Source organism: Pelobates fuscus, chromosome 3 (genome assembly GCF_036172605.1).
Source record: "Pelobates fuscus isolate aPelFus1 chromosome 3, aPelFus1.pri, whole genome shotgun sequence".
Classification (NCBI taxonomy): Eukaryota; Metazoa; Chordata; class Amphibia; order Anura; family Pelobatidae; genus Pelobates; species Pelobates fuscus.
The window spans coordinates 301,432,716-301,458,820 of NC_086319.1; the positions used below are offsets into that span (position 1 = coordinate 301,432,716).

The following is a 26,105-nucleotide window of genomic DNA, read 5'->3' on the forward strand; positions in this document are numbered from 1 at the left end:
ATGCTTTTTATTTGTCTGCTTACATTTTCCATTTCAGATCCAAATTAACCATTTAAGCCTTGTCCCACATGTTATAAGTTATTCTGTAAGGGGATCATTTTTTGGATTGATTTAATTTAAGCTTTTTCTGGTCGCCTCGAACAACGTTAAGTCAAACCTTTGCTGGACTACAATTCCTATCAACCGTAGTCAATCTAAGAGATGGTTTTCCAGTTCCTGGTGTCTTGCTCAGAGTGATTCCCTGTACGGTACACTATTAACATTGTTCCTTATTATATGGTAACACGCATAGACATAGAATAACACTGGCTCCTGTCAATGTGAGAACGAGGCTTGGAACGCAGAGACGATTGGTTTTTGCGTTCCAAGCGTTTCGTTGCGTCACCCCCGGACACGTCATCCAGGATGTGCAGGCACCACACGGTGTAAACAGAGCCAAGTCTCGCAGCAGGCTCTCCGTCATGGGGACTGAGGGAAAGATGCCGGGCGGCCCCACCGACCTGGAGCGGGACTGGATCCTACAGCTCCAGGATACGGGTAACTACTCGGCGCGATATCCACAGCGGGCACCGGGGATATGTATCAATAGCCGAGACCTGCGATAATAACGGCACAGTCATCCCGAGCCAAGACCGGGTCCAAACCGGGGCTGTGTGTCCATATATCGGTTATATACCGGGGGCGGGGTGTCCATATAGGGGGGCTGTGTTATATGCCGGGGGTGGGGGGTGTCCATATAGGGGGGTTGTGTTATATACCGGGGGTGTCCATATACGGGGGGCTGTGTTATATACTGGGGGTAGGGGGTGTCCATGGGAAAAAAAATTAGGCCCGGGCATTTTTCAATCAGAGCCTGGGATGTGGGGGGGGTGCCGTTCTGCCATCCTTCCCTGGTGGGCCAGTGGTGAGAGTTTACTCTAGCGAGGTAACCGCGGCAACGCTCAGACCTCGCAAGAGGACCCGGCGGAGCTGCTGGCTAGAGCTCCGCTGGTCCTCTCTCCTGCCTCCCTCACACCCCAACAAGCGCCGCCTGTAACTACCTGTGGGCTGGTGAGGGAGATCTTTGATCTCCCCACCGGCCCATGGAGGCACACAGCAGGGCTGGCGTTCGGGTAGAGATCCTGTGATCTCCCCTGCCGGCCTCGGCCCCACGGCCATCGCGGCCCACCGGGTATTTGCCCGGTATGCCCGATGGCCAGTCCGGGCCTGCCAGGGAGGCCGTGTTATATACTGGGAGGGTGTCCATAAACGGGGGGGGGGGGGGTCCATATACCGGGGCTGTGTTATATACCGGGGGGTGTCTATATGGATGTGTTATATACCGGTGCTGTGTCCTTATGGATGTGTTATATACCGGTGCTGTCTGTGTCCTTATGGATGTGTTATATACCGGTGCTGTCTGTGTCCTTATGGATGTGTTATATACCGGTGCTGTCTGTGTCCTTATGGATGTGTTATATACCGGTGCTGTCTGTGTCCTTATGGATGTGTTATATACCGGTGCTGTCTGTGTCCTTATGGATGTGTTATATACCGGTGCTGTCTGTGTCCTTATGGATGTGTTATATACCGGTGCTGTCTGTGTCCTTATGGATGTGTTATTACCAATCTTTGTTTGGATCAAAGCACACTTTATTTTCGTTTTACTTTCTAGAAATGTCACTTTTACTTAGACTTACTAAAGAAGCTTACATGTTTCTAGCCATGCTGAATAATTAAAGGGACACTAGTCACCTGAACAACTTTAGCTTAATGAAGCAGTTTTGGTGTATAGAACATGCCCCTGCAGCCTCACTGCTCAATCCTATGCCATTTAGGAGTTAAATCCCTTTGTTTATGATTCATAGGGATCGACCGATATTGATTTTTTAGAGCCGATACCGATACCGATATTCTGTGAACTTTCAGGCCGATATAATTTGCCGATATTCTGTACATTTACCATTTTGGAAAATAAAAACTATTTCTAAAGGTAAATGCACAAAATATACATGCCACGTGTAGTGGATGCAGTGTGTTTAGACAGGGGAGCTGTGTATGTTTGTGTAGTGTGTGTGCAGGGGATGCGGTGTTTGTTTAGTGTGTGTGTGTAGTGGATACAGTGTGTGTTTGTGTAGTGGATGCAGTGTGTATTTGTCTAGTGTGTTTGTGTAGTGTGTGGGTAGTGTGCGTAAAGTGAATGCAGTGTGTGTGTAAAGTGAATGCTGTATATACTAAATGCAAAGTGTGTGTGTTTGTGTAGTGTGTGTATAGTGAATGTAGTGTGTTTATATAATGCAGAGTGTGTGTGTTTGTATAGTGTATGTATATAATGCAGAGTGTGTGTGTAGTGTGAATTATATAAACACACTGAATTGTGGTCAGAGCTGGCTGCGGGTCTCGCGAGATTTACACTGGGAAGCTGGAGGAGCTGCAGGGAGGTGAGTAAACGCTTGCTGCCCGCCCCCCCAGGACCTCCGGGCTTGTAATGAGCCTGGCGGTCCTGGGAGGTATTATCGGCAATATCGGTATCCCTATTGGCCGATACCGAAATTGCCGAAAATACCGAATATCGGCCGATTATATCGGTAAAACCGATAATCGGTCGATCCCTATTTATGAACCCTAGTCACACCTCCCTGCATGTGACTTGCACAGCCTTCCATAAACACTTCCTGTAAAGAGAGCCATATTTAGGCTTTCTTTATTGCAAGTTCTGTTTAATTAAGATTTTCTTATCCCCTGCTATGTCAATAGCTTGCTAGACCCTGCAAGAGCCTCCTGTATGTGATTAAAGTTCAATTTAGAGATTGAGATACAATTATTTAAGGTAAATTACATCTGTTTGAAAGTGAAACCAGTGTTTTTTTCATGCAGGCTCTGTCAATCATAGCCAGGGGAGGCGTGGCTAGGGCTGCATCAACAGAAACAAAGTGATTGAACTCCTAAATGACAGTGAATTTAGCAGTGAAATTGCAGGGGAATGATAACTCATAATTTAATTTGCTAGCACTATAGTTAACCCTGTAACTTTTGTAGACACCATAAAATCTGTACATGGGGGTTTTTGTTTTACTCGCTGAACAAAAATATTAGTGTTTAAAAACAGTAAAATGTATTACAACGATGATATCATCAGTTAAAGTGAAGTTTTTTGCATTTTTACACACGGCACACGACAATTCTGATACATTTAACGGTTTTGAAACACTAATTTCTGTTCTGTGAAGTCTCCTGAGTAAAATAGTACCACCATGTATATGTTTTATGGTATTTTTTTTAAAAGTTACTGAGTCAAATAGAAGGCTTGAACTTTTTTTCACATTGAAATTTGCCAGATTGGTTACGTTGCCTTTGAGACTGTATGGTAGCCCAGGAATGAGAATTACACCCATGATGGCATACCATTTGCAAAAGTAGACAAACCAAGGTATTGCAAATGGGGTATGTCCAGTCTTTTTTAGTGTCACAAACACTGGCGTTCAAATTAGTTTTTTGCGGTTTTCACCCATATACAAATAATAAGGCTAACTTTGGCTAGTGTTTGTGACTAAGTGGCTACTAAAAAGACTGGACACACCCCATTTGCAATACCTTGGGTTGTCTACTATTGCAAATGGTATGCCATCATGAGTGTAATTCTCAATGTGAAAAAAATGAAAAATGTAACATGCTATATTTGACCCTGTAACTTCCTAAAACACTATATAACCTGTACATAGGGGGTACTGTTTTACATGTGAGACATCGCTGAATACAAATATGTGTATTTTATTACAGTAAAAGCAAACAGTTTTATGACATTCACAGTTAAAATGTCATGTAGAATTAAAAAAGTAAGTCATAATATCTCACTTTGTTTTTTATATTTTATTCATATTAAATTATGTTTTCTAGCTAACTATTTGATGTTAAATTAAAGCCCTATTTCTCCTGAATAAAATGATAAGTAGTGTGGGTGCACTTAAAGGGACACTATAGTCACCTGAACAACTTCAGCTTAATGAGGTTGTTCAGGTGAGAACTTTAGCTCTCTGCAGCCTTTCTCATGTAAACACTGTATTTTCTGAGAAAATACAGTGTTTTCATTGGAAGCTAGGAACACCTCCAGTTACAGTCACTCAGACTGCCACCAGAGGGACGCTTGGGTGAAGACATCAAACGTGCCATCAGCAGACAGGAGATAGGAGGCACTGAACGCGCCTCCTATGTCCTGTAGTAACATACTCACGTTTTTCCCATGCCGTGCCAGTTACCCCACGGCTGGTCCAACCTTCATGGCTGAGATTATCAATCTTTATGATCTCAGCTAGGCCAATGCTTTTCCTTAGGAAAGCATTGGGAGGATTTTGTGCATGTGCAGCAAATGTACCAATCCGCATCTCCTCATAGAGATGCATTAAATTAAAATCAATCTCAATGAAGAGCCCACACACACACACACACACACTCTTCACATACAGGCAGCCCACACTGTACACACACACACACACTTCACATACAGGCAGCCCACACTGTACACACACACACACACACTTCACATACAGGCAGCCCACACTGTACACACACACCGTTGGCATACAGGCAGCCCACACTGTGTACACACACCGTTGGCATACAGGCAGCCCACACTGTGTACACACACACACCGTTGGCATACAGGCAGCCCACACTGTATACACACACACCGTTGGCATACAGGCAGCCCACACTGTATACACACACACCGTTAGCATACAGGCAGCCCACACTGTATACACACACACCGTTAGCATACAGGCAGCCCACACTGTATACACACACACCGTTCGCATACAGGCAGCCCACACTGTATACACACACACACCGTTCGCATACAGGCAGCCCACACTGTATACACACACACACCGTTCGCATACAGGCAGCCCACACTGTATACACACACACACCGTTCGCATACAGGCAGCCCACACTGTATACACACACACACACCGTTCGCATACAGGCAGCCCACACTGTATACACACACACACCGTTCGCATACAGGCGGCCCACACTGTATACACACACACCGTTCGCATACAGGCAGCCCACACTGTATACATCTCCCGGCTGAAGCAGCATGGAGCTGGCCGCCTGCGGGAGCATTGTAGGCAGAACGCAAGTGAGCAGTAATCAGAGTGAGTGTATGTGTTTGAGCCTGTCAGCGTCTGTGTGTGTGTGTTTAGGTACCTGCTCAGATTGCATGAGGAAGGTGTTTTTACTCACATTTTTTCCCGTGCCAGTTTCCAGGCTGGACCCACCTTCATGCCTGAGATTATCAATCTTTATGATCTCAGCTAAGCCAATGCTTTCCCTTAGGAAAGCATTGGGAGGCTTTTGTGCATGCGCAGCAAATGTAACAATCCACATCTCCTCATAGAGATGCATTAAATTAATCAATCTATATGAGGAACATTCAGCGCCTCCATGCAGAGCTTGGAGACACTGAACGTGGGTGCTGCACACTGTTCAGCAGTAAACCTGGACTCTCTAGTGGCTGTCGTGATTGACTGTCACTAGAGGTGTTACTAAGCAGTAATGATTTTGCTGAAAAGGCAGTATTTACACTGAAAAGCCTGTAGTGGTTCTGGTGACTATAGTGTCCCTTTTAAGAATTGCATTTTTCTTGTTGAAAATGACTGGCTCCTAGATTCCAAACAAATTTGTCAAGCCCTGATCTATACACCAAAATTACTTTATTAAGCTTAAATTGTTTTAGTAACTATACCGTTCACATACAGGCAGCCCACACTGTGTACACACTGTACACACACAAACACACTTCACATACAGGCAGCCCACACTGTACACACACGCACACACACTTCACATACAGGCAGCCCACACTGTACACACACGCACACACACTTCACATACAGGCAGCCCACACTGTACACACACGCACATACAATTCACATACAGGCAGCACACACACTTCACAAACCGGCAGCCCACACTGTACAAACACACATGCACACACACTTCACATACAGGCAGCCCACACTGTGTACACACACGCGCACACGCACTTCACATACAGGCAGCCCACACTGTACACACACACAAACTTCACATACAGGCAGCCCACACTGTACACACACACACGCACACACAATTCACATACAGGCAGCACACACACTTCACATACAGGCAGCCCACACTGTACACACACGCACACACACTTCACATACAGGCAGCCCACGCTGTGTACACACACGCGCACACGCACTTCACAGGCAGCCCACACTGTGTACACACACGCAGGCAGCCCACACTGTGTACACACACGCACACACCGTTCACATACAGGCAGCCCACACTGTGTACACACACGCACACACCGTTCACATACAGGCAGCCCACGCTGTGTACACGCACACACCGTTCACATACAGGCAGCTCACGCTGTGTACACGCACACACCGTTCACATACAGGCAGCCCACGCTGTGTACACGCACACACCGTTCACATACAGGCAGCCCACGCTGTGTACACACACACACTCTTCACATACAGGCAGCCCACGCTGTGTGTACACACACACACATCTCCTTCACATACAGGCAGCCCACGCTGTGTGTACACACACACCTCCTTCACATACAGGCAGCCCACGCTGTGTGTACACACACACCTCCTTCACATACAGGCAGCCCACGCTGTGTGTACACACACACACACCTCCTTCACATACAGGCAGCCCACGCTGTGTGTACACACACACACACCTCCTTCACATACAGGCAGCCCACGCTGTGTGTACACACACACACACCTCCTTCACATACAGGCAGCCCACGCTGTGTGTACACACACACACCTCCTTCACATACAGGCAGCCCACGCTGTGTGTACACACACACACCTCCTTCACATACAGGCAGCCCACGCTGTGTGTACACACACACCTCCTTCACATACAGGCAGCCCACGCTGTGTGTACACACACACCTCCTTCACATACAGGCAGCCCAACGCTGTGTGTACACACACACACCTCGTTCACATACATGGCAGCCCACGCTGTGTGTACACACACACACACTTCACATACAGGCAGCCCACGCTGTGTGTACACACACACACACACACACTTCACATACAGGCAGCCCACGCTGTGTGTACACACACACACCTCCTTCACATACAGGCAGCCTGCGCTGTGTACACACACACAGCCACCACACACTGTGACAGAATGAGAGACTATGGTGAGACACTCGGGGTAGTTGACCAAACTCAGAATTTTTGCGCTATAAATCCAAACAGTGTAACTGAAGCAAATGTAGGCATGTTGGGACATTGAACAGAGTTAGAGAATTTTTTCTGATCTGCTATTTTTGCCTCAGTTTTTTTTCGTTCAGTTTTATTTTCTGAAACTTCCAGTGAGTTTACCAATGCCTGATTAGGGCCCTAATCTTTATAATGAAAATTATTTTATGTCGGGATACCCCGGTCTACATGTTTTCACTGTTAAAACTGAAAAGGGAATTAATAAAAGGTGAAAATAGAAGGAAGCTAAAATGCTCTCCTTTATTCCATTTATTTAGAGCAGGCTTCCCCAAACTCAGGCCCTCTAGATGTTGCAGAACTACAACTCCCATGATTCTCAGCCTATTTCATTCCTAGAATCATGGGAGTTGTAGTTCAGCAACATCTGGGGGGCCGTAGTTTTGGGAAGCCTGATTTACAGTATGAGGACAAACAAAAAGTGGAAGAACCCATTTCAGTCCCTCTGCTGAGCATGGAAAGCTAGTGTATTTTTCTTTTTATATAATCTTTCTTCATGTGTGATATTTAGCTTGTTTTCAATTATTTAAATCAAATTCATTTAATTGAGCTTTAGAACTGAAAAGGTTTGAGGAGAGGGGGGGTAAACCAAATCATGGATTACTCCCATGTATATATTGTTTAATGCAGACATTAGTGTGTTCTTTGGCCAGCAGAAGCCATCTTCATAGTCTATCACCTCAATGCCAGGACTCAGGAGACCATCATTCTGTTGACTATTTTACCTTTATTTATTTGCCTGCAGCTGGCAAATAGGAAACATTATGGGCTCAATGTGCATATTCCTTTAAAGGGACACTATAGTCACCAGAACAATCACAGCTTATTGTATTTGTTCTGGTGAGTAGAATCATTCCCTTCAGGCTTTTTGCAGTAAACACTGTTTCCTCTCCGCCCCCCAGAGAAAATGCAGTGCTCCCATTACAGCCTAGTGATACCTCCACTGGCCACTCCTCAGATGGCTGCTATAGGTGCTTCGTAGAGCAGTGCTGCACAGTGTGCAGCACTGGCATTCAATGTCTCCATCCTCTGCATAGAGACATTTAACTTTTCTCATAGAGATGCATTGATTCAGGGCTGTGTTTAACTTGTGCTGGCTCTCCCTGGCCTGCCTCCTTGACAATCTCAGCCAATCCTATGGGAAAGGATTGTGATTGTCTCAGACCACCACTTCTGATGAGGTCAGCCAAGCAGGCAGATCAGGGGAAGAGCAGACTAGAATTTACTATATTTAGGGGGTAACTAGATGGTGGTTTTAACACTATAGGGTCAGGAATATATGTTTGTGTTCCTGACTCTATAGTGTTCCTTAACCCCTTAAGGACGCAGGACGGTTCAGGACCGTCATCGGCATTTTTCCATTGCCGACCGCTGACGGTCCTGAACCATCCTAACTTTAAGATTTACTTACCTGATCGGCGGTGCTCCCGTTGTGGGGAGACTGCCTGCAGCCCAGACAGTCTCCCCATGGCAGATTAGGACCCCTGTGACCATGTGATCGCTCAACAGGGCGACCACATGGTCACAATAGGTGTCCATGTGTCTGCCTGCAGGGGGACTGTCTGTGCTGACAGGCAGTCTCCCTGCTAGTGTAAAATCAGGATCAAGTTAAAGTTAATAAAAAAAATAAAAAATTATTTATATATATATATATATATATATATATATATATATGATATATAGACATATATTATACCTATATAATATATGTCTATATAATATATATATATATATATATATATATATATATATATATATATATATATATATATATAATGTCATACTAAGTGTATTTTTATATTAATATGTACATATATTAATATAAAAATACACTTATAATTAAATTACACACGTGTATGTATATATATAATATATATAATAACTATATATATTGTGTGTATATATATATATTATAAAATACAAATAATAAGTAATTTAAATTAAATTAAACATGTAAAAATAATAACAATTTAAAAAAAAATTATATATCTATACGAAATTTTATTCTAACTGTATTTTGATATTAATATATTTATATCAAAATACACTTAGAATTAAATTGTATATATATCTATGTATATATAAATAAATAAAAAGAATACGAACTATTCATATGTCCATATACAAAATTACATAAATAATTATATAAATATACACGTAGACTTCAAATATATAAATATGCATATATATTTAAATTCTACGTGCGTATTTATGTAATATTTTTACATAATTAAGTTATTTTATTGATTGCAATTTAAGGGACCTGCCTGCCAACCCAGGCCGAAAGTCCAGAGAATTTAATTTGCTATCACTGTATTTTACCCTGTAACGTTCTACGACACCCTAAAACCTGTACATGGGGGGTACTGTTTTACTCGGGAGACTTCGCTGAACACAAATATTAGTGATTCAAAACAGTAAAACATATCACAGCGATGATATTGTTAGTGAAAGTGACTTTTTTTGCATTTTTCACACACAAACAGCACTTTTACTGATGATATAATTGTTGTGATAAATTTTCCAGTTTTGAAACACTAATATTTGTGTTCAGCAAAGTCTCCTGAGTATAACAGTACCCCCCATGTACAGGTTTTATAGCGTTTTTGAAAGTTACAGGGTCAAATATATGGGTCAAATATTTTTACATTCAAAATGGCCAGGTTGGTTACGTTGCCTTTGAGAGCGTATGGTAGCCCAGGAATGAGAATTACCTCCATGATGGCATACCATTTGCAAAAGAAGACAACCCAAGGTATTGCAAATGGGGTATGTCCAGTCTTTTTTAGTAACCACTTAGTCACAAACACTGGCCAAAATTAGCGTTCAATTTAGTTTTTTTACTTTTTTCACACACAAACAAATATGAACGCTAACTTTGGCCAGTGTTTGCGACTAAGTGGCTACTAAAAAAGTCTGGACATACCCCATATTGAATACCCTGGGTTGTCTACTTTAAAAAAAATATGTACATGTGGGTTGTTATTCAGCGATTTATGACAGATAATAGTGTTACAATGTCACTATTGAAACATTTTAAAAATGTATGTTTTGAAACCGCAATATCCTACTTGTACTTATAGCCCTATAACATGCAAAAAGCATGTAAACACTGGGTATTTTTAAACTCAGGACAAAATTTTGAATCTATTTAGCAGTTTTTTTCATTCGCTTTTCTAGATGAGTAAAAGATTTTTCACATAAAAGTCAAAAAACATGTATTTTTTTAAATTTTTCATCATTTTTTTAAAAATGTAATTACATGAGATTATATAAATAATGGTATGTAAAGAAAGCCCCTTTTGTCCTGAAAAAAACAATATATAATTTGTATGGGAACAGTAAATGAGAGAGCGGAAAATTACAGCTAAACACAAACACCACAAAAGTGTAAAAAGATGCCTGGTCGCAAATGTACAACATCGCAAAAACAGTCCGGTCCTTAAGGGGTTAAACTTTTATATTTTCGGTTGCTAGTCCTATGTGCAAGAGTTGAGGAAGAGCAGAGAGTGTCATTGGCTTCTTTATGGTCTACCAGTGTTATTACAGAACATAATGGAAAGTTTAGTCCTACAATAGCTGGCTGCCAAGGTTGGACATTTCTGCCGTCAGACCAATTCTTTGGCTTTAACGTAATTTTATATCTAATTTGCGTCTTTGTACGTGTGTATTGTGAGTGCTGAGTATTAATGATGTCTATTTCTCGTCCTCCAGTGGGTGCTGTTTTCTCTAATTATGGCTGGTACATCCTGTTGAGCTGTGTGGTTATGATGCTTCTAAAACACAAGCTGAGTGAGAAATTCCGACAAGTCCTGGGAACTCCACGCACATCTAGACCAGGTTTGGTATTTTCTTTTAAAATTAAGTGCCCAGTAATAACACTGAAGCAGACATATTATACCCTGACACTTTATTTTCACCCTTGTTCCCAGATGAGGCTGTTAAGACCATTTGTATTGCAACATGTGTAGACGTGTTTATTAGAGTACTGTTTCCCTCCCTCATTTGTTCTGGCACCACACATGTTCTCTGTTTTATTCTGCAGAGGAGCCGCAAATTATTCTCTATTTTGCCTTGCTCATAGAATAATAGGACCAGAAGAAGTTTAATGTTATTTCAAATACACCCTTAACTCCAGAGTATTTAAGGAAAACGTTGCCTTAAAAGACTTCTTATTTTTGTACTTATTTCATCATTGAATAAATCTAGACTTTCATCTTCAGCTGAGCATGAGTCACCATTGTACAGTTATTGCTAACCTTTGGCAGTGCAGCTGCACAATGTCCAGACAGCTGTTGCGGCTGGCTTAGTATCATGGGAAAAGTAGTTCCAAAGATTAGCTGACACTACTTTAAAACAGTCTCATTGTATCTCCATCTGTTGTCACCAAAGCTCTAGGCTGCTACCATTAAACATATAGTGACAAACTATGGCTCACTGATGTTTGCAGACATATCCTATTATTATTGGTTGAGGATGAGAAGAATGGTAGTTTTAATATTCAATATTATGTATCTTTTTAATTTTTTTTTAAAGATCCTGAGGAGGTGGTAAGAAGACAGGAAGCAATGGCCGCAGCGCGGTTGAGGATGCAAGAAGAGCTCGATGCACAGGCAGAGATATTTAAAGAAAGGCAAAAGCAGGTAAACCCATCTCTGTTTTGCAATTGGTTACTGCAGTTATATTGCCTTCCACTTCCCATTTTTTGGCAACAAGCAGAGATGGCAATCGTCTGATCAGCATGATCCTAACCTTCCATGGCTCATAGAGATTTCGTTTTTTAATAGTATGTCTCACTGGGTAGGAATGGTAAAGAATACACCTCTAAAAATGAGATTTGTAAAGAGAAACCCCTAATTAAAATGTTATATTAGAAAACTCATTATTGAAACAAATACAGTTCACGGCGAAATAGTACAAAAATGGAAAAGGTGTTGACTTATCACAGTCTAGGAAACCCCAAATAGCATCACTCTTCCTAATCGTCTAATTAGGCAGACATCCAAATCTAATGATGCTAAATCATCAAATCCAGTGTACTGTAAAGTAATTTGAATCGGTCCATTAGATCACTGACAATCTATCTTGTACAATTCTACTGTCAGGCTAGGCTATAAAAGTACAACTGAAGTACTTATTGCTTCAGTATCTTCTAAGGTAATTAAGTTGGTAAAGTCTTTATTGTATACTAGATTTTATATTGAAATCATAATAAATGTTAATTTTTAATTTCCAACTAGGACTTCAACCTCTTTATTAATACAACTGAAGTGTGCTAATCACTTAGCGTTATTTGATAGGATCCTACTTCTATATTTAACTATAGAACTTATAAAGATAGTTGCAAACTTAAAGGGTTACTTTAACCCTTTAGAGAGTGAGGACTTTTTCTGTGTAATATGCCTTATTGGGCACTATGGCATGGGTTCCCTACCTCCATTTGGTGCATAACATGTAAAAAATAAAGGTTTTTACTCATGGGTGAAGCTCCTTGTGCTGACTGCTGTGTCCCCTCTGATGTCACTGGGGCCGCATGCTGTCCAGTCACAGACTTCTCATAGCGAAACTGCCGAGTAGACCTATTACTGGCTCAGAACGCATGCTTAAGGGGACATACTCCTTCCACCATGACCACGTCAAATCACTGACGTGGTTGAAATAAACCTTTAATAAACCTTTAAGTTATAAATTATTACCTGTAATTGCTGGTTACAACACTATACATGAACGCCTTACTGTAGTAGTATGTGAATGATAGGAATGAATAATAGGTTAAACTGTATGTTCAGAGCTTTCTTGGTATTTAGTTTAGTTTAGTTTAGTTTATAAACACAAAATCTACAGAATAACCTTGGAGCTCCTAACCCTGTTGCGGAACCAATTCAGAGGGCCATGGTGCAAGAATTTTTTTTTTTTTACAAATTTGGTCCGCCCCTCTAGCACAAGGGTGGCCAAAAAGTAGATCCCTATCTTTGGTGAAACTCCAATGATTTTCCAACTGGGGATACATCGTTTGCCCATCTTTGCAGGGTTGTACTTATGAGCAGTGTTTGTGTGTTTTAATGTCAGCATGTTTTGTATGGAGTATGTGTGTAGGAGTGTAATTGTATGTCCTTTTTGAATGCTGTGGTGTATGCATGCAGGTATGCATTTCTCTGTAGTTTTGGTGTTTGATTGCAGTGCTGTGTTTGGATGTAGTGTTGGCATTTGACTGCAGGGGTATGTTTATAAGTAGTGTTTGTGTACAGTGTTGGCTTTTGAATGGTGGTATGTAAGGACTCATACACTTCCACACATACACGCTGTCACACACACAATCTGACAAAGTTACACACATGTACACATACCTACACACACATTTTGACACTGATACATAAATTATTTATAATTTACATATTTTAGTCAGCCCACTACTTCCATATTTTTTGTTGCATCAGGGTGGATTCCCGGGGTCCAGATCTGGCTGATGGGAGTCTGGCGTTTAGTGAGTTAGTTACATGGATCTTGTATATTGGATGAATTGGCCCCAGCAGTACCATTATAATGTGTGCAGCTGTCTTGGTTTTGCTCAAGGCCAACTCCCTTCGTTTTGCATCCTTCCCTATCGCAGGCGCCTTATTTCAAGGCCCTATTTGAACTTGCACTGCATAGAGACTCAGGAGGAAGGATGTCCCAAGAAAGTGGGTTAATCTCAGGCATTAGGATGCTAGGATGAGACCTGCTAAACATGGGGTACATTGGCTTATACAATGTTTAGTCATATACTATTACTACATTTTTATTATTTTATTTTATAACAACTATTACAAGTTGTGAGCTTTGAATTTGGAGCTTAGTGAGTGATCAGAGATGCCCATCAATTGTCGATGTCCGTAGACCTGCATGCAGGGGTGGGCTGGGCCGGGGGGCAGGTAGGCAATTGCCCCGCAGGCCGTCCTAAATAATTAGAAAAACAGCTGCTGCAAGGCCAGTCCCTGGCGCCAGGATGAGGGGGGGAGCCGTGCGGAGCAGGCCGATGGCCTGTCACAGAGAGCCCAGCTGGTGGCCAAATGGCCACCTAGGGTGCCCCGGTAGCAAGGCAGAGTAGGCACCTGCTTGTCCCAGATGGCAGGTGCCTACTCTGCAGCAATATACTGGCCGCGTGAGGAAGGAGGCAGGCGGCGGCGAGGGAGCACTGCCTCTGCTGATGATCTTCCTGCTCCCTCGCGCGCCCTCTGGTGATGTTGGAGCCGGAATATGACGTCATTCCGGCCCCGCATTACTAAACTGCACAAGGGAGCAGGAAGATCTTCTAAAGGTAGGAGCAACAAGAAATACAATTAATTTGTGTGTGTCTGGAAGGGAGTGTGGGTGTGTGTGTCTGGAAGGGAGTGTGGGTGTGTGTGTCTGGAAGGGAGTGTGGGTGTGTGTGTCTGGAAGGGAGTGTGGGTGTGTGTGTCTGGAAGGGAGTGTGGGTGTGTGTGTGTCTGGAAGGGAGTGTGGGTGTGTGTGTGTCTGGAAGGGAGTGTGGGTGTGTGTGTGTCTGGAAGGGAGTGTGGGTGTGTGTGTGTCTGGAAGGGAGTGTGGGTGTGTGTGTGTCTGGAAGGGAGTGTGGGTGTGTGTGTGTCTGGAAGGGAGTGTGGGTGTGTGTGTGTCTGGAAGGGAGTGTGGGTGTGTGTGTGTCTGGAAGGGAGTGTGGGTGTGTGTGTGTCTGGAAGTGAGTGTGGGTGTGTGTGTGTCTGGAAGTGAGTGTGGGTGTGTGTGTGTCTGGAAGGGAGTGTGGGTGTGTGTGTGTCTGGAAGGGAGTGTGGGTGTGTGTGTGTCTGGAAGGGAGTGTGGGTGTGTGTGTGTCTGGAAGGGAGTGTGGGTGTGTGTGTGTCTGGAAGTGAGTGTGGGTGTGTGTGTGTCTGGAAGTGAGTGTGGGTGTGTGTGTGTCTGGAAGTGAGTGTGGGTGTGTGTGTGTCTGGAAGTGAGTGTGGGTGTGTGTGTGTCTGGAAGGGAGTGTGGGTGTGTGTGTGTCTGGAAGGGAGTGTGGGTGTGTGTGTGTCTGGAAGGGAGTGTGGGTGTGTGTGTGTCTGGAAGGGAGTGTGTGGTAGCAATCGAGGAGAGAGGTAACTAGGACCCAGGGCAGCAGGACCGGCCGACCTGTAAGGCAGGTCGCTCCTCCCGCAAGCAGGCTGTGTGGCGCGTTGCCGCGCATTACCATGGCAATGCTCCACACAGCTCTCTGCGTGCAGGAGGACAGGAGACAGCCTGCAGCCAGACAAGCTGCAGGCTGTGCAGAATTCACAACTGGACCACCAGGGCTGTCTGTGTCCCAGCCTTTTTCACCAAAGGTAAGAAGAAGGGTGGGGGGACGACACATACATTTTATTTAATGTATAGTAGTATTTAAAAAAAAACATTTGCTACATGCACCCCTCAAACACACACGCAGCAACCCCCCCCCCCCCCCACACACACACACACACACACACACACACACACACAGACACATACACTGGACCCCTCACTGCAGTGTGTGTGTGGTCAGCCGTCTGTGTGTATGTATTCAGCACTCTCATGGTGTACTGAGCAGTCTGTGTGTGTGTCTACTCGGCAGTCTGTCTGTCTGTCTGTGTGTGTGTGTGTCTACTCGGCAGTCTGTCTGTGTGTGTCTACTCGGCAGTCTGTCTGTGTGTGTGTGTGTCTACTCGGCAGTCTGTCTGTGTGTGTCTACTCGGCAGTCTGTGTGTGTGTGTCTACTCGGCAGTCTGTCTGTGTGTGTGTGTCTACTCGGCAGTCTGTCTGTGTGTGTCTATTCGGCAGTCTGTATGCGTGTATTCAGCAGTCTGTGTGTATGTATGCATTGCATTTGTTGGAGGTACTTCTAAATATAATCTTCGTTGTATCTATAATTTAAGTTTTTATTCCTGTAAGTTGTGTAGGCAGGGCCCCAGTGCACTGCTTTGCCCGGGGGTCCATAATGTTGTTCAGATGGCACTGGTCTATGTCAGCAAGTGTCTGTCAAGTAAGTGTCTTTCAGTGAATGTGTGTGTCTGCCTGTCAGTGTGTGTGTGTGTGTGTGTGTGCCTGTCAGTGAGTGTTTGTCTGTCAGGGTTTGTGTGTGTGTGTTATTGAGAGTGAGTGCCAGTGTGTCTGTCAGCAGGGCCAGCCTTTGGGGTGTGCAAGCTGTGGGGTCACGTAGGGCGCCATGACAACAGAGGCGCCCGGCGGCCAACACAGCTCACAAGTTTGGGACACCAGCATATTTAATTTAAACGATTCCCTGGTGGTCCATTGGTGCGCACCAGCTGTAGGTGCAGTCAGATCATATCCTCTCCCTTGTGGTTCCGGTGCTCAGTTAGTGAGTCAGAGCACAGGCTCAGAGATTCTCAGCCTGCCGCTCTGACAACATTGAAAGTCAGAGCCGCAGAAGAGCTACTGATTAGCATAACATCAATATCCTTTATAAAACCAGGAAAAGGTGGGCATGGATGGTGAGCTGATTCGGGGGTACAATGGGCCACTCTACCTTTCTTTATTTGACTGTATATTTTTTTCAATTAAGCAAGTGTTATGCCTTTAATTTGGAGGGTTCCCCCTTCATATGGGGATAGTCATTTTGTTTTTATATTATGATAAAGCCTTTCCCCAAGTGTCAGAATACAATTTTAAAGCCAGCTCCTGAGATAATGATTAAGGATTATAGGAAATGTGCACAGCTCCATCACAGAGGCATAGAGGAAATGTGCACAGCTCCATCACAGAGGCATATAGGAAATGTGCACAGCTCCATCACAGAGGCATATAGGAAATGTGCACAGCTCCATCACAGAGGCATATAGGAAATGTGCACAGCTCCATCACAGAGGCAGTGTATTCCTTGGCACAGACAGACGGTTTGAGCTGGGGAAACAGGGGAGGACTTGCATAGTTGCAGACAAAAGGTCTGTCACCTTTTCAAGATTTCAATTCCTAAAGCCTCAAAGATAGCAGGCAGAAAAAATACATGCCTGTTTTCTTTGGGGATATAGCTGTGAAATAGTTAAACCTTTCAATTGAGTGTCTCTCTAATGGTTAAAGATTGAGTTTGCAATTGTGTATTCAGAGACTGCAGTCAAATTCATGTCAACCAGATGGCAGTGTTTCTGACTTCAAATGGGCTTTGTACAAAATGTATCAGCTGTGAACTATTCCATTCTCAGGAAGTAGAATTGCAGTATCTACATAGCATAAGATGCTGGATTATTAGAATTCCAAAGAGAATTTCAAATGGTAGGTCAGACTGAAAAAAAACTACTGAGATTTTGTTTCTCAACTTGGTTTGGCCTAAAATTTGGAATTTACTTTGAATTGCTTACATTTTTACCTATAGTGAATATCCCTTCCAGGCAAACTATGCAAGGTATGTAGGGGGACAGTAAGGGAGTACTATGTAAATTAAATTCACTAACAGACACCTGCTATCATATGGCATTAGTAAAGGAATACTCGAGCGTGCAAGCACTTGTACACTATTTTTGTGTAGATTCTTGAGGGTGCATGTGTGTGCATAGAATATCATGGGGTGACCATGTTGCCCTGAATACAGCAGTGCTACTGATACGTGTATTTTTTTTTTTACCTGCCTTCACTCCTGTAAATGTTGTTAATATATTTTACTGGGGTAAGGGAACAAGGAATTGCCACTTCCACAGTATTCAATTGTGTATGCAATGGTTGGCAGTCAACTCCATGTCCACTTGGTGGCAGTATTGCAGTGACAACGGCAGTTGTCTGTCAGGGTTTGTGTGTGTGTGTGTGTGTTATTGAGAGTGAGTGCCAGTTTGAACAGTGAGTTGTCTGGAATTCAAAGAGAATTAAAATTTTCGGCCAGATAGCCAAACCTAAAAAACAGCTGACTTTTTTTTTTTAAACTTTGCTTGGCTATGTTGGCCTATAATGTTAAATTCCTTGCAATTCGTGCTATTGTAAATATCTCTTTCAGGCACATTGTGCAAGGATAGTAGCCCTGAAATTTAAGTCAGAAATCATGGATAGTGAGAAGATACAATACAAGTGGCATGGTAGAAGATAATCCTTTGATAAAGAATGGATTTACTAAAGCACTGTGTAAATTGATTAAGGTATAAAACAAGGGCTAACATAGTCAACTGGTACAGTAAAACCATATTATAAGTATGGTTGTAAAGGAAATTTTAAGGGAGCCTGGGGATTAAAGGTAGAGGTCTGAAGTTATAAACGGGAATAAAAGGGTTGTTGCAATGACTCTGTGTGGGTATGGTTCCCATTCCCAGCATGTTGGGCTAACCCACCCCAGCCCATCATTGCGATCCAAGTTGCATAGCTTCTGATATGGGAGAAATGTCTTCATTTAATTAGTTAAATATTTTTATGGTATTGACAGGATTTCTGTTGTTCTGATCCAATGTGCTTGCAGAAGTATATTCTCCCACTAAGTCATAGCATTAGATGTTCATGCCTGCATCATCCCATCAGTCTTTCAGGAAGCTCAGTCAATTGCGTTTAGCGACCTGAGCTACTCTGAAACCTTATCCATCTGAAAGAAAATGTCTTGATTGCACAGCTTATTTCCTGCCTGCTCCACAAACACTACAACATGCTGCACTTTTTTTGACAATGATCTTTGCAAGAGAGACATTTTTGGAATGTTGCATGATCTTTTATATCAGTTGGAATAACCATTATTATTGCCTGATCAGCAGTGACCACATACAGCATGATATTGATAAGCATGTTTCCATCTCTGTTGCTACAATGTTTCTTAAAACCAAAACAAAAGAATCAGATGACCCGCAGGAGAAAGCTGGCTGAATGCCACACACATCAATTCAATAATCATGTTGGCATGGACAAATCCTGGCTTTTCTACCCAAAACAAATACTGGCAATCACATGCTGGCATCTTGCTTTCCTCAGTGGACTAGCCGGACTGTGGGAATGTGAGCACAGAGATTATACATCATATCTCGGCATGAGTCATAGCAACAAACTGAGGTTTGGACAGTATTGACACTCTGAAGTTGAGTGTGCAGACAGGGAAGCTAGCTTTGGAGTTCAGACAAAGTCCTATGAATAAGTGCAGCTTTTCTAGGAAACAGGAAGTGCCCCTTTGGTAAACAGATCCAAAAATTGTGCTATCACTGGCAGTGCCTGTTTTGAGGTAGCAGCAGAGGTTATCACCTTTGTGTCATTTATGGTGCCGTTGAAGGTACAAATGTTTGTGTACAGATGAAAATGTTTTAATTGGCTCGCTTTCACTTTCCATTTATCACCTAATAAAATTGATTTGTTCTCTAGCAAGATGATGTGGATTAAATTACATAAAATGTTTAGGTGCTTTTTATGCAAACAAATTACACATGAAGACCTTTTGTGTAACCAGTTTGTGGTAACGAAATATCCAAATAATGAATTACTTGTATTCTATAAACCATGCTCTTTCCAAAATATATACACAATTGTAATCATTGCTTATGTGAATTTAATATACTGTCACAAATTAAGCTCACACAACATCCCCGCCGAGCAGTTCTTGAAGATTGTCTGTTGTCAGTGAATAGCAAATGTTCCATTTGAAGTAGAAAAACTGACTTAAAAGTACAGTATAGGCACTAGCACAACTTTAGCTTAATGAAGCAGTTTTGGTGTATAGAACATGCCCCTGCAGCCTCACTGCTCAATTCTCTGCCATTTAGGAGTGAAATCACTTTGTTTATGCACCCTAGTCACACCTCCCTGCATGTGACTTGCACAGCCTTCCTAAACGCTTCCTGTAAAGAGAGATCTAATGTTTCAACTTCATGTATTGCACATTCTGTTTAATTTAGAACTTATAATGTTCTGCTGTGTTAATGGCCTTCAAGACCCTGTAGGAGCTTACTTTGTGTGATTAAAAGTCAACTTACAGAACAGAAGATAATGTATTTTTTTTTTAGAAGTTTTTAACATCTGATTGAAAATAATTTTTGCATGTAGGCTGTATCAGTCAAAGTCAGGAGAGGTGTGGTTAGGGCTACAAAAACAGAAACAAAAGTGATTTAACTCGTAAATATCAGAAAATTGAGCAGTGAAACTGCAGTGGCTTGACCTATAAATAAATACTGCTTCACTTATGGAGGTTCACATATATAGAATATAGAGAAAGTCCAGAGATTATATGAGCAATTGTTGGCATTCATGATTTTGTGCAACAATAACGAGCAGTGTTTAATGCAGGAAAGCATATCTTATAACCACTCATAAAGAATCATTCATTATTGCAACACTGCAGACTTGCAGACCCTATAACCCATGTCCTGATGCCGCCATAGTTCTGTCCTTTAACCATCTCAGTGTGCAGGATTATCGCTCAATGTATTAAATTACCAAACTTCCAGCATTTACTATGTTTGCAAAACAATTACCGTGTGAAGTGATTGTCTCAATTTGTCACATCTAAACCTCCACTTTTTTTCCCCCTAATTTCTTTCTCAGCTGGAAGAGGAAAAGAGGCGTCGTAAACTAGAAGGCTGGAAAAGTAATAAAGTGACTTACCAAGTTAATGAGGTGAGGTCGTACTAGCATGCTTCATTGCTGAGATGTAAAGCTGGTCCCACAGCAGTTTCCAAACAGTAGGCAAATACCGTGATCTGTAAGAGTTGGGTTCCAAAGGTTTGACTACAAGCCAAAAACCAACAGGGTACATGTGTTAATATGACCGTATTAGATCATGTCCCTGCAGTAGGATCTGCAGAACAAAAACATCTTCATGAAGTCACGTTTTTACTCTAAAAAAATTAAAAAAATGGATATAACTAATACAACTAGCTCAATGACCCATTGATCATTTGCAATTTAATATATGTGTAAAATGTTTTTTCTCCTCTCTCTCATTCCCAATAGAAAAAACAACTAAATAATACATTTCCCACCTCCCTCCATCCCTGTATTTCTCCCTCTCCCCCACCCCTCACTGGCTCAGATTGCTTAAATGCACTCTGAGACGGTAAAATGGTCCAATTGGACGGTGGGCCATCCTAACTGATGCCCGCTAGGGGTGTGGAAGTTAGTGCCTGATGAGTCGCCCGGCGCTGGATTCTAGGTAAGTTAAAACCTTTTTTATTTCCTTTTTAGGTGGGGGGGGGGGGGGGGGAGAGGTAAAAAAAAATAGTGCCCAGTATGCCATTTTACAAAAGTCCTCCCCCCAAATGGTTTGAGTAAGCCTTTGACACATATGGGCTTACTCTGCATTTGTAACTAAGCTGTTTTTAAATACACATGTTCATAAACCGTATTGATTATAAACTGATGTAAACATTTTTTTTTCTTCTTCTATTGTCAGACCTCGTCTCCATCTCCCAGCACATCCACATCTTCCACCCCCTTAAAGCCAAAAACAGAAAAGCGGTCTCTGCGTGGAAGTGGTTAGTATAATTTTAAATAATTAAATCAGAAGTCGTTTAAGTCAATTAATATATTTATCTTCTGCTTGCCTTGCAAAACATATTAAACAACCTTCATTTTGTTGGGCAAAAATAGAATAAAAAAATAAATAAAAAAATCTATTGATACCATATGTTTTTTCCCTGTGGTGCCAGAACATAAACTTCTCTCAAATATCTGACTTGCGTCTGGCCAGGATGTCGTCACCCTCAACAATCTGGTACACGAGCATTAAGGCTTACTGTAACAACAAGATAAATGTAGAGAGAATGAAGAAGGTCCCATTGCCTGTAACAAAGTGTGTAAATAAGCAGATCTATTAGCCATTACTTCAGGTTGATTTCAAGTTCCCCTAAGCCACTTCATTTGATGTTTGTGAAACTTGAGCCCCTTGCAGATCCATGGTACTTATTGCATTGGCAGTTTGAGGCTGTAGATTCGATTGAAATACTGTGAGCGGAGTGTTTTGGCAAGACACTTACGTGTACTATATGTCTTAACAGATTGTGCTGAAGGAAAAATGTTAGTCTTTTTTAGATGTTGCAACACAAGGGGTACTATAATATTAATATAAAAGCCTCTTCCAGGATTTCTGAGCTGGAATCAGTTGCACTGATTTCTTACTATGGGTTTCTCTTGAAATCTGTGTAGGATATCTATTCATAAGGAAAGTTTAGCTTCCATAACTAAAAATATGACCGGTCTGTGTATTCATCCTCTAGTCTTGCAGTAAAGATACCTTAAACTAATATGACACAAAAATGCCGCTATCAGACTGCTTGGCGTTAATAGGTCTCATACATGCATTTTGGTAGATGGTGGAATAATATGCATGTATGACAAGTGCCTAGAGGTAAATAAAAATCAGTCTGCATAGCGTCGTTCCTCAAACTATGTTTATTGAATGGTAGCTTGAAACTTTGCAACATTCATTGTATTAGGTTTTCTCAGCAGTAGACATTTCATATATTTTATAATAAAGGTTTTAACCTAATGTTAACAGATATTGTAAAGTTACATTACTTCATCTTCTGTGTTTTTTTGTTTTTTCTCCCCTGTTTCCCCATAGGGTTTAACCCACTCACTGGTGATGGAGGTGGCACATGCGTGTGGAGACCCGGCCGAAGGGGCCCCTCTACAGGAGGATGAGGTTAAACTCCTTGCTGGTATTTTCCCAAATTATACCAGCAAGGTTTGAAGGGCTGTTACCATCCACAGAAATAGCATTTATCCTAGTATCTCACCGTTGTTATTTACCATACCTTTGGCTGACATGGGATGTACAGTGACATTCCATCTACCCAGTTCAGTAGCTTTATAAACAAGAAGAACAAGTCACAGACACTATCATTTTTGGTTCTCCAGCTGGACATTTCTTGGTGGGGGGGGGGAAATGTTTTTCGTTTGAGAAAATGATTCTGTGGACATTCGGTGCTACTAATGGATGCTTTTAATGATGTCATCCTTATAAATGGTTCTCTATCCAAGAAGGATGACTGAAATGGTGTGGTGATAACACCCTTATTTTTTTGTTTATCTGTTTTGTTTCTATGTGTTTACTGCGTCTAATGATACTTTGCACCTTCAGCTTGTTATAGTGATGTTTGTACAAAATAAAAGGATCATTTTCACAATTTTTAGCACTTGAGGTTCCAGCCACATTTGGCTGGTTCCTTTACATGTACAGGGTTTATGTATCATTTGTTAAGTACTGAATTTGAATCCTAGCTCTTAATCACAAGAATAACATTTTGCAGAAAATACAAACATTTCACTAATAAAAACTGCTATTAGCAGAATGTTGCATATTTTTTTATATATACACACACACACCCACACCCACCACACCCACACCCACCACCACCACCACCACCACCACCACCACCACACCCCCCTATTAGGCCATCTTATGCTAGTATGTGCAAGCCATGTTGTATTGGAAGCATATAACCACAGATTGAACATTAAGTATGAGAACGAAAGGAGGCATGATTTTTATCACTCTAATCTTTACAAACATTAACCAGTTTTTCTATATTTTAATGCATTGTTCATCTAGTTTGCCAGTAGGGTGCAGGAAATATTTATTCTCTATAATGTATCATATCTTCAAACTGCCCAGGTTTGCATTGATGACATTAAATTATTAGGAACATGTTATTCCAATAGAAAAAAAAATGATTTAAATAGAAGGTTCACAATTTAAACAGTTCAATTATTAATAAATAGTGAAACCAATATTTCTCTGAAACTACATTAAAGGATATCCAGATATCTAAAGCACTTGGCTTGCTGGGGTACTTTATGTGTGAAGAGTGTGGCCTACTTTTTTCACTTTGCACAAAGTATAGATTTCAATAGAAATTGGCACTTTTATAAATGAACCTTGTTACACACCTTGTCTATCACACATCTAGTTACTTCCTGGTTGTCTAGCTCAGTGGAGCTGGATTTGATACAGGCAATTGCCCAGAGCGCCTGTCTTGCAGAGACTTCTCATTGAGCCACATTGGGAAGTCTGTGATTGGACAGCCACAGAAAGTCTTTGTGCTGGAGGGAAAAAAATGGAAGACTTGCAAAGGCTGCAGACAAGATCTGCAGCTTTAACAGGCTGTTTTAGATGTACCAGAATGAAAGAAATGCATAATTAAGTGCATGCATGTTTTCTGTGGGGATGTATCTACTAAATAGTGATTTTTTTTGGGGGGGGGGGGGGTGGGAGGGAGAGAGGGGGTTACAATTGTCATAGACACCACTGCTTTTGGCCTACATTTCTTCAGCAGTGTGTGGTGGATGTCATGTTCTAGCACTCACCATACAAAATAAGTTGTATTATTTTCCCATCTCCTGCTAAGCCCCCGGGCAGAAGATGTTTTAAGTGCCATAAGTGGAATAAAGTGGGTGATGGTTTGATTAGCAGGCAAAGTAAGAAGGTATTCAGTTTTTTCAAATAAAATAAAATTTGTAGCTGTAAATGTCTGCTTGTGAATGCAGAAAGCTTGTCTAACAAAATGGGGGAGCTTGAGATATTGTCATACAAGGAATAGTATGGCATAATTGCTGAGGCTTGGTGGGATGAAACATATTATTGGACTGTTTATAGAAATGGAAAAGCAGGAGGGATATGTTTATATATTAATCCTGAATCAAAGTCGTGTTAAAGAAATGGGTAGATATTTGCATAGGAGCGAACAGGGGGCTTTCGTTAATAGTAGGAATATGTTACAAATTAAAAGAAATTGGTCTAGATCAGGGGTAGTCAACCTGGTCCCTACTGCTCACTTGTGGGCGGTTTGGGATTTTATGTGGGCGGTGGTGTGTTCTAAAGAAAATGCCAAGGCCAGCAGTGGAGATCCTTTAATCTCCCTTGCCGGCCCAAGCAGAGCCAGCCTTGCTGTTAACCCTATCGGGCTGGTGAGGAGATCAAAGATCTCCCTCACCGGCTCGCTGGTACTTAGATCCAGCAGAGAGAGGGAATGGCCTAGGAAGCTCTGAGTTCCTCCCGCAAGCAGCCTGTCCGGAGCGTTGCCATGAAACGTTCTGATACTGCGGTGTGCTCGCAGGAGGACAGGAGAGTCGGCCTGCAGCCAGAGGAGCTGCAGGCTAAAGTGATCATGCAACCAGGGCTTGCAGCATTATGTCCCCCACTCTCTGGTAAAAGGTAAGAAGGGAGGGGGAGACACACACACTGCAGCCTCACACACATACTGCACCCCTCACACACATATAGAAAAAAGGGTGCGCTGTGCCTTTAAGACAAAAAACGTGCAATATTTCTTTAAAATCAAATTTAAAATATTTGTGCTTGTAATACTTCACAATAATTATATTGTGAATGTGGTATTATCTAATACACACGTGAAAATACACAAAAGTGCAAATGTGCTGATATCTCTGATACCACAGTGCTTCAGTGCAACACAAAATTCAGATAAATGAAGTGGATACAATACCCAGCTGTATATACCCTCGATTGGGTTACTTCACATTACTTGTGCATATGTATAATAAAATATAAAGAGAAGTACATAGCGTGATACAGTAAAATAAATTAGCATATGGAGACAATCTCTCTATGGGTACACTCACAAGTGAAGAGCAGATAAGCCTGCTCCAACTGTATCCGCTTTGTATACAAAAGATACACAGGACGGCAGCAGCTTGAAAACGAAATAGACTTTAATATCTGCAAATTTCCACAGTATAAAACGGTGTCACTTAGCTCCCTCAATCCTTCTTTGGACGAATGTTCTGTTCGGTTTGGTTGCCGGCAAACACAATACCGCAGACACTTCCTGGAGGCGGAGCCTTAGTGACGTAACCATGGGACGTGCATGATGACGCGTTTCGCCTCAGATTCGGCTTCCTCAGATCGCACTCCCATCCTGCTGCTGCCTTCTTTTAAAT

The 26,105-nt window shown here is 42.1% G+C and overlaps 1 protein-coding gene across 1 annotated transcript; it reads left to right on the forward strand.

The window, feature by feature from the left end:
• The first annotated feature begins 397 nt into the window (after positions 1 to 397).
• On the forward strand, positions 398 to 23,497 carry SELENOS (selenoprotein S). Its single transcript, XM_063445622.1, has 6 exons — positions 398 to 537; positions 11,007 to 11,132; positions 11,829 to 11,935; positions 20,751 to 20,822; positions 21,598 to 21,679; positions 22,768 to 23,497. The coding sequence occupies exons 1-6, from the start codon at positions 462 to 464 to the stop codon at positions 22,845 to 22,847; spliced, it is 543 nt and encodes a 180-aa protein (XP_063301692.1). The 5' UTR covers positions 398 to 461; the 3' UTR covers positions 22,848 to 23,497.
• The last annotated feature ends 2,608 nt before the right edge of the window (positions 23,498 to 26,105 follow it).

What these genes read in the sequence shown, in the direction of transcription:
- SELENOS (XM_063445622.1), top strand. Translation starts at nt 462, where the DNA reads ATGGGGACTGAGGGAAAGATGCCGGGCGGCCCCACCGACCTGGAGCGG. An exon ending in TCCACGCACATCTAGACCAG is followed by an intron (nt 11,133 to 11,828) that starts GTTTGGTATTTT and finishes TTTTTTTTAAAG; the next exon opens with ATCCTGAGGAGGTGGTAAGA. An exon ending in TTAAAGAAAGGCAAAAGCAG is followed by an intron (nt 11,936 to 20,750) that starts GTAAACCCATCT and finishes TTTCTTTCTCAG; the next exon opens with CTGGAAGAGGAAAAGAGGCG.